This window comes from Mus pahari, chromosome 3 (assembly GCF_900095145.1).
Source record: "Mus pahari chromosome 3, PAHARI_EIJ_v1.1, whole genome shotgun sequence".
Lineage (NCBI taxonomy): Eukaryota > Metazoa > Chordata > Mammalia > Rodentia > Muridae > Mus > Mus pahari.
Window position 1 is genome coordinate 12,547,108 of NC_034592.1, and position 9,470 is coordinate 12,556,577.

Genomic DNA, 9,470 nt, shown 5'->3' on the forward strand with positions numbered 1-9,470 from the left:
GGTTATGAGCCACCATGTGGTTGCTGGGATTTGAACTCTGGACCTTCGGAAGAGCAGTCGGGTGCTCTTACCCACTGAGCCATCTCACCAGCCCCTTTGATACTCTTAATATAGGTATCTGATATGTTTTGTCAGGCACTGGGTGACTCCCTGCCCCTGCCCCCTGCTCCCCACCCCCACCCCCAACCTCTCAGGGCAGGCAAGAGGATTCCAAGTCCTGGCTAGGCTCTAAGGCAACAGATAAAGCAAAAGCACACTTAGGAATCAGTACTGACAGGATCCAGTACAGGCCTGGTCCCTGGGGTTTGTACTGTCACAGTTAGCTGGAGGATTCTGGAAGGGCTGGGGAGCTGGGATGAGATTATGAGGCCATTAGGCCTGCCCAGAGTTAAGCTAGGACCCTGACTGTCTGTTACAGGTCCAGCAGCCTGCAAGACCTTGGACAAGGGCACAGGTGAAGCCCGGCAGGCTCCACGGGCCCGAGGCGAGCGTCGAAGGCACACCATCACCAATGGTGTGGACTGCAGCCTGGTGAGAGGGGCCGGGACTCTGAGGGACTGTGTTTTCCAGAAACCAGGGAGAAACCATGGGCCTGGTCACTTGGGGAATCCCTGTAGGAGAACTGGTCAGCTATGAATCCTTTTCTTCCTTCCTGGGCTTAAGGGAAGACAAAGTCAGGCAGAGGGAGAAGAGGCTCCTAAGAGATGTCTGGAGACAGAGTGTGGGACCCTGCTCTGCCTACCGTGTAGGCTCACCTCTGCAGGCCAGCTTAATGCACAAAAAGCATAACTACTTTAAGCTAGAGTGCTGAGTCTGTTCAGTCACACTGCTGCCCTGGGGAAGCCTCAGTAGAGGGGATGAGAGGCCAGTCTCCAGGACCACAATCATCCAAAGAGGAGAAACCAGGCTATGTTCTCCAAGGCATACGTTGGAACCTTCCCGGGATAAGCTGGTGCTTTCCGTCGTGCGTGCGTTTGTAGACTACACAGGTGCCGATGTCATTGTGTCTGTGCGCTGGTCTGCCTGTGCACTGGTCTGCCTGTGCACAGGTCTCAGCTTCCACACCTGCAGCTCCTGGAGCACACAGGTGTGCGCAGGTGTGCATGGAGCCAGTCTGCTTGCTGGCATGAGTACATTCCCATGCTCACGTGTGTGTTATAGTTGAAGCAGATGAAGGAGTTAGACCAGGAACAGGAGGTGCTTCTGCAGGGCCTGGAGATGATGGCTCGGGGCCGAGAATGGTACCAGCAGCAGCTGCAGCGCGTGCAGGAACGTCAGCGCCGCCTGAGCCAGAGCAGAGCTGCTGCAGTGAGTGCCGGGCCAGCCCTCACAACAGGACCCAGGTTGCCCTGGGGTGGGCTCCCTTGAGGCTCTGAGCTGAGACTTGAGAGGAACAGGCGTGCCAGATGCGGGGACTTCCTAATGGTCCCGCTTCTTTTCCAGGACTTTGGGGCTGAAGGAAGCCCCCGCCCACTCGGGAGGTTGCTGCCCAAAGTACAGGAGGTGGCCCGGTGCCTGGGGGAGCTGTTGACCGCAGCCTGCTCTGGCAGAGTGAGTGCTCTGGAGGCTGCCTGGCATCCCTTGTGCTTGTCCTGGATGCTATGCCAGGAAAGGTCTGGCTCACTGTGTACTCCCACAGGCTCTGCCTTCGTCCTCTTTAGGGCCCCTGGGCCCTACCTCACCCTCAACTCCAATCTGGCAGCAACAGACCATCCTCATGCTGAAAGAACAGAACCGGCTTCTCACTCAGGTGAGGTGTGGGAAGATGGGGCTGGGGCTGGAGGCCCAGCAAACCCTGACCGCCTGCCTGCCTGCTCGCCTGCCCAGGAGGTGACTGATAAGAGTGAGCGTATCACGCAGCTGGAGCAGGAGAAGTCTGCACTCATCAAGCAGCTGTTTGAGGCCCGAGCGCTCAGCCAGCAGGATTCGGGGCCTCTGGACTCCACTTTCATCTAGTTGGTTGTACCTCTCTAGGACAAGTGCACACAGACTTGGCTTCGGCTCTGTGCCACTGCTGGGAGCCTGTCTTCTGACTGAAGACCACCGGGGTTTAGACCTCAGAGCCCTCGAGGAGGCATGTGCCTCCAGACTTGGGTGCTGCTAGAGGTGCGCTCTGCCGGAAGCTGCCATTTCCCATTGTCAGTGAGTGGCCGAGGAGCATCCTCATATTTACCTGATTTCAGGCAGCCCTTACAGAGAAGGGGGCATGTTTACATCTGTCCTGACCCCTCTGGCAGGGTTTCCTGGGATCACTGGTGTTTAGTAAAAAGTACTGGTCACACTTGGCTGTATTTCTCATAATGCCCAGCAGGGGCCGCTAGTTGAGCTTGGTTCCTCTGCCCTGTCTCACTCTGCTGTTATTACTGAGTGAGTGAGCAAATAGATTTTTGAGCTGAGGGTGGGCTAGGAGGCCCAAAGATCAGGAGGTTAGGGGTTCCTTGTCTCCACCAGGGGCAGTATAGAAAGGTGGTTGTGGCTCAGATAGGAGCAGAAGGGAGACATGGAATTCGAGGGGGATAGGGCTATCTAATAGACGGCTCTAGGCCTGTTGGAAGAGCCACAAAGTCAGGGGTTGTGTGTAACAGGCTGAGAAGGAAAATCTGGCTGCAGCTGGACCAGGCTAGTGTGGTTCCTAGAAGGAAGCCAACAACTTGGTTTACCCACCTTACCAAAACTTAACTGTCTGGGGAAAGACGGCATCAAGGTAGCTCAGGTTGTGGCCAACCCCCTAAGGAGGTCCTATCCCCCCAAATGGTTAAGTTTGGGCCTCCCAGCCAAGTCATGAAGTGCACTGTGGGCAGAATATGTCTTTTATTATTATTTATTTTAAAGACAGTTTCTCTGTGTAGCCCTGGCTGTCCTGGAACTCTCTCTGTAGAGCAGGCTGGCCTCAAACTCTCAGAGATCTGCCTCTCTGGTACTGGGATTAAAGGCGTGTGCCACCACACCCAGCACATGTGCATCTTTTAATGCCCTACTTGGCTCGGCAGTGTCATCGTTGACTTAGCCATAGAAAAGCGACCCAGGCGCATGGACCCGGAGCCAAGCCTCTGGACACGAGTGTCTCCCTGCTTCTGCCTCCCATTGGCAGCTCGGGTGGGCACAGAGTGGATGAGGAGAACCTATTTAGCCTGTTCTGGTGGAGCCCTGAGTCATCACAGGTGAGTTCTGTGGCCTGAAGACTCCAGCATGGAATATGAATCCACCCATTGTGTTTGGCCAGCAAAGTGACCTGATCAGGTACAAGTTAGCTCAGCACCCAAACCATCTTCAGGAACTGGCGTGCTCTCTGGGCATGGAAGAAAGCGAGTTCTAGAAGGTGGCTGTATTCTACAAGTTCAGTTTACCCAGGTGAACTTGCCTTAGGCCAGTGCCATCTAGAGACAGGTCTCCATAGCAACAGGTTGGGCCTGCCCCACCCCCACCCCAAGATGGCCTCCTTCGTGTTCCTGGTTTTACCTCTCTTCCCTTCCATTCCATGGCTTGGCACTTCTGTTCCTCAGGTCCTAGAGACACTTGACTCGTCTCCAGACTGGGGCCTGACTCTGCCTATCCCATAGAGCTAGGTCTCAGCCTGGCCTTGCCGGGCTCCTCAGATGGCCAGGCCGCCTCAGAGTCACAGCTTCACGTTCTTGGCTTTGGCCAAGCCAGCTACTCCATCTACAAATAGAATCCTTGCTTTGCACACTAGATCCTACTTAAATTAGATTTAAGTCGACAGAGTGAGTTCCAGGACAGCCGGGGCTGCAGGAGAAACCCTGCCTCGAGCCCTCACATACAGTTAGGTGGACAGCTTGTCCTCTGAAGCGCCTGTGCGCCTTGAAGAGCTGCCTTCCCCCGTGACATCACAGGGTCAGAGGTAGGAGATGGAGCAGCATAGCCTCTGCTGCACCTTGAAGAGCTGCCTTCCCCCGTGACATCACAGGGTCAGAGGTAGGAGATGGAGCAGCATAGCCTCTGCTCCAGGGTGACATTCCTTAGGAGACCTCTCACGTGCCTGGAGGTGTATTGAAACAAGATGACACAGATGGGGACTCAGCAAACATAGCCTCGAAGCCTTGATATTCCAAGGAGGTGAAAGCCATGTGCTTGTGCTTTCTATAATACTATTGTTTCTTGGAAGTCTGTGGCCCTAGAGACCTCAAGGGTGGATTTATTTAAATTTTCAGACACGGGGTTTCTCTGTGTAATCCTAGCTGTCCTGGAACTCACTCTATAGACCAGCCTTGTCTCAGAGATCCACCTGCCTCTGCCCCTCCCCCAGAGTAGGGATTAAAGGTGTGCGCCACCACTATCAAGGTAATGTTTTAAGTGGTCCTGATTGGCTGAGGGGCACTGCCAGAGGCCAGTGCAGATCCTCATGGAGCCCCAGACCTAGGAGTATAGAGTAGGAAAGTCTCCTGCAGGCTCACCTGTCTTTTCTAAGGGGAACTGCATACTCGACCCTTGGGTGCTGGTCGTGCACATAGACTCCCAGTTGTGACAACACAAACTGTCTCTAGAGAAATCTTTCACTGTTCTCAGGGTTGAGAGGAACACAGATACAACAAACAGGTTTCAAGCATTTTGTGTGCAGTAAGTTCTAAGAAGATGAGCTTCTCCAGGCTTAAAAACAAAACATCACAGGTCACAGAAGCCAACCAAAGACAAGCTCTGAGGGGGGACACTGGGGCACTAGAGTGGACACAGTAAACAGTAATGACACTTTAGCTAAAGAGATGAAGGGATTTTTAAATATGTGAATAAGGAATAGGTGCAAAAGGTGTTCCCTTTCAATAAAGTAAAAGGATGTCATACAATATGAATCAAGTAGAACTTCTAGAAATGAAAACACTGCAAGTAAAAGTCTCCCCAAGCGAACTAAGCATCAGCCGAAACCCTTCATTCCAGCCAGAAAAGAACTACATTTCCAGGAAGGTTAGGAAGCTATTCAGAAAACAACCCTAAGCAAGGACAGAGGGGGCGGGGCGGTACAGGAGCTTGGCTGATGGCTGAGGCTGGGTATCGGAGACAGTAGCCTTATTCAGTGTGTCTGCAGCCCTGTGAGTATTGTGGGCTGTGTGGAGGCATGGTTAGTTCTGAATACCACTCAACAGGAAACTGAGCTTACTTTAAGCCCAAGTTTTTGGTGTTTTGTCCATGGCTGTATCTCTCTGAACATGCCTGGTCTCATCTGATGGGATTTCTTATCCCCCAACCCCGTTCTTGAACATGAGATTGTGTGACATCTTGTAGATGACGTTGTGTTCCCATGTCAGAAGGTTAGACTTGCCCGTCCACCATCAGCTCTGACCATCAAGAGCACCAGCAGTTACTGGAGAAGGAGAAATTCATCTTGCTTTTACAAGGTCACAAAAGGAATACAATGACCAAAGATAAATCACCCATCAAAACCCCACCAGAGTGGCAAGAAAACAGAATAGACTTATCTAAAGGGAGAACTAGCCAGAAGGAACAGGGACTGCTAGGAGAGCAGTGGGGGGCGGGGTGGTGGTGGCAGTGTGTGTGCCGGGGCAGGGGATGTTGAGAACAAACAGTATAGTGACACACCTGTATAGAATGTCTAGAAATGACATTAAGAATCCATTATTTAAGCTGGGCGTGGTGGCCCACGCCTTTAATCCCAGCACTTGGGAGGCAGAGGCAGGTGGATTTCTGAGTTCGAGGCCAGCCTGGTCTACAGAGTGAGTTCCAGGACAGCCAGGGCTACACAGAGAAACCCTGTCTTGTAAAACAAAACAAACAAAAAAACAGAGGGTTGTGGAACACATGAATCCCCATGGTTTCAAAAAAAATCATTTTTGTATGTATGTATGTACCTATGTATTGAGACAGGGTTTCTCTGTAACAGCCACAGTTGTCCTGGAACCCATCCTGTAGACCACGCTGGCCTTGAACTCAGAGATCTGCCTTCCTCTGCCTCCCAAGTGCTGGGATTAAAGTCATGCCCCACCACACCCAGCTATGAAAAACTTTGTGTGGTGTCTGTGGGTGGAGGGCCTGGGGATTCTGACTGGGAATTGCTTGATAGTTTAGCCAAGGTAACTAACTGCAGGGCACTGTAACAGACATGGATGAGAACTGAGTCCTGAAGCCTAGCCCTTTTCATTAAGGATGTAGGGGGATTGGACTCCACTGTAGCTTTATTTATTTATTTATTTTTGCCAGTCTTTCCTATATCATCAGGTAGGCTGTCCAGTCCTCCAAGGTGGGGCCATGTAGCTTTTCTGTATTTTTTTTTTTTCCTTTGCTTTGTGTGGGTTCTTCCTGGATTCTTCTGTTTCCTAACAGTATCTTCTCTGGCTCAGCTGAGCTTCTCCTGGCTCACCCTCTCCCATTGTTGCTCTGCTGGATCCTCTCCTCTCCCCTCCCCTCCCCTGCCCTCCCCTTCCCTCTCCTCTTCTCTTCCTTTTCCTTAGCCTTACTCAATCTTCTTTCTTCCTCAGCTGTCTTCTCTAACCCTACTCTCTGACCCTAGATCTTCCTCCTGTCTCCTGGACCTGACTCCAGTTCCCAGAAGTCCCTGAAGGTCATAAGGTCTAGCAGTTCTAACAGCTAAGCATTCCCAAAGAGTCAGTTGACTAGCCGCTGGGGAACCTTTAAAGGGCCAGGCACAGAAAATAAATCATGCCACACCCTTGCCAGGCATCTAATATTATGGACATGTTTGAAAACCTGCACACAGGACAAGGAGATGGCTCAGGTGCATGTTACACATTACAAGGACTTGAGTTCAATCCCCACCACCCACATAAAATGTGAGTGGTTGTCAGCCTTGTGATCCCAGTGCTGGGGAGATGGAGACAGGAACATCCATGTGCTCGGTGACTAGCTAGCCTAGCTTAACTAGTAAGTTCTAAGTCAGTAAGAGACCTAAAGTCACTTTCTGACACATGCGCACCAACACACACATAAACATGGACTTACATCACATATATGCATAAAGTTAAAACTTGTACACAAGAGTAGTTAAAATAGGAACATCTTATTGAACACGGCCTAATAGCAGCAGTGCTATCTTGTGGGAAAATACAAGATGAAACCAATGTGATGTCTACAGTGCCAAGCAAGGTGTGGCAATGAGGAACGACTAGTGACAGGTCCTTCAGGTGTTTAAGTTGTGATAAACAGGATGGTGTGCCAGTTAAGGCTGCATCTCCACAGATGTGAGATGGAAGGTAACAGCTGTCTTAGATGACAGTCTATTAAACAGCAGCTCTCCTTACTCAGGAGTAACGAGGGCTTTATAAACCTTGGGGAGCAGGCAGGGGGGTTCAGGGAGAGAGTACATTATTGGCTGGGGCTGAGGTGCCAGGAATACTTCATTTGTATGAAGGGGGACTCCAAATATTTCAACTTGTAATTTGGCTAAGAGGCTTCTGACTTCCTTATGGAGGTGGGAGGTCACGGAGGTCACGGAGGTCACGATGCCCTGGGGCACGCAGGTGGGGAATAGGGAGAAGTCACCCTGCTGGCCTCTGAGAAAATGAGGTTTCTGGGCTTCGGATGCTTCTCAGCCTCACCCATTCTAGGACTGCCCTCCCGGTCACACTTGCTGCTGAACAAAGGATGTCTGTAAGACAACTAGGCGTATGTCTTCCAAAGGATGATGAAGATGGGAGGAAGAGGAAAATCATTTTACCTAAAAAAAAAAAAAAAAAAAATGCATTCAGAGTGGGCCTGGTGGTACACACTGTAATTCCACACTAGCAGGCACGGAGGGGTCACTGTATGGGGTCAGCCTGACTAAAGCTGAATCCTAGGCCTCCTCAGCGCTGGGGCTGTAGGCATCCACCATCATGCTGGGCAAACAAATAGGTCTTTATGCAAGAGACATTACCAGTCATAACACACGGCAGCTACCTAATAGTAAGGAGCGATTCTCTAGGGAGGTGACTTGGAATGTCTCTTGGGGCACACAGTGGGCAAAGCTGTCCCTCCAAGGAGGATACGCAGACAGACAGACAGACACTTGTGCTCCGGAAGAAGTGAACCACACAAAAGCCCCGACGCTGGAAAGGTGGCACGCTGGTGAGAAAGCAGAGCAGCTCTGTCATTCACACGCAGCTGTGCATGTAGCGTCACCTTTCAGAAATCCTCAGTTCCCAGAGTCAGCTGCAACCGTGCAGAATAGTTTGGCAATTGCTTTAAAGACTAAAATTCAGCTCAGTGGTTGAGGGTATTTTTTTGTGCAAGCCTGCTGACCTGATTCTTGCTTGCTTCTCACATCGAACTGCTTTAGCTTCAACACCAGAACCCGTGTAAGGTGTAAAAGAACCAAGTTCACAAAGTCCTCTGACCTCCACAAATGCACTGTGGCACACGTGTCCCCCGTTATATACACACACACAATAAATAATAAAAACAATGTAATTTAAATAAAAAGTAAACTCGCTAAACATATTCTATGTATGATGGTTTTAATTGTTTGTCAACTTGACTATATTAGGATATCCAGTTATTTGGTCAAATACTGCTTTAATACTAACACCAAATTAATATTTAAATCAATAGGTTCTAGGTAAAGTGTCCTCGATCACAAGTGACTGTCATCTAGGACGATGGTCTTGGAACAAGTCTTGCTTCTCGATGGCCTCTGAACTCAGAGTTACAACATTACGTTGTCTAACTGTAGACCTGCTCAGGGAAGGTTAGATGTGTAGCCTCTCTCCACCTTTGTGAGCCTGACAGAGAGTCCCCTGCACACAGTGGCCCAGTTGCTCTGGAGAAGCTCTCCTTGTTGTTGCGGGGTTTGCTTCATGGTTGGTTTGGTTTCTGAGACAGGGTTTCTCTGTGTAGCCCTGGCTGTCTTGTAACTTACTCTGTAGACCAGGCTGGCCTTGAACTCAGAGAGCTGACTCCAGATTTCTGGGACTAAAGGCATTTGCTATCTTGCCCTGGTTGCCCACAGCCTAATCTTAATGAAGGTTTTTCTCAATAGAAGTTTCCTTGTCTCAGATGACTATAGTTAGTGTCACGTTGACCTAGTCTATCCAGCACAGTATTGGTTACTGTTATATGCATTACTCCATTTATGTAACCATCATGAAATACCATGATTAGACATAAAGGGATCAGGAATTAAGAGCAGGAGATGGCCTGGGCTTAGCTAGAAAGGCTGGTGAGAGAGGCCTTTTAGTCTTGGGGTGGTTGACTATCACAGTGAGGCAGGCGATGTTTACACAAGGCTGTCCTGTGATAAGAGCTGTGCACACACTTGTCATGACTGGTGACAAACAAGCTCCTTAGTCTCTTGGTCACTCTTGTCCTCTAGATGCATGAGATGCCCACACCAGTGAGGCCTCAGAGGGCCAAGAGACATTGTCTCTGGAACCGATGCTCACGGGATCATTTAAAAATGAAAGAGGGGGGCCGGGCGTGGTGGCGCACGCCTTTAATCCCAGCACTCGGGAGGCAGAGGCAGGCGGATTTCTGAGTTCGAGGCCAGCCTGGTCTACAAAGTGAGTTCC

General features: G+C 50.4%; 1 protein-coding gene across 3 annotated transcripts in view; it reads left to right on the forward strand.

Annotated features, from left to right (window-relative positions):
* Sapcd2 (suppressor APC domain containing 2) overlaps positions 1-3,684 on the forward strand; it is a 6,517-nt gene extending 2,833 nt beyond the window's left edge. For 2 of the 3 annotated variants that reach the window (XM_021193852.1, XM_021193854.1), the window contains 5 exons: positions 419-531; positions 1,162-1,308; positions 1,444-1,551; positions 1,640-1,750; positions 1,828-3,684. In XM_021193852.1, the coding sequence (XP_021049511.1) occupies positions 419-531; positions 1,162-1,308; positions 1,444-1,551; positions 1,640-1,750; positions 1,828-1,956 (608 nt within the window). In that variant the 3' untranslated portion in view covers positions 1,957-3,684. Of the gene's footprint in view, positions 1-418; positions 532-1,161; positions 1,309-1,443 lie in introns of all 3 variants that reach the window. The other variant, XM_021193851.2, reaches the window with a different exon arrangement.
* Positions 3,685-9,470: the final 5,786 nt, after the last annotated feature.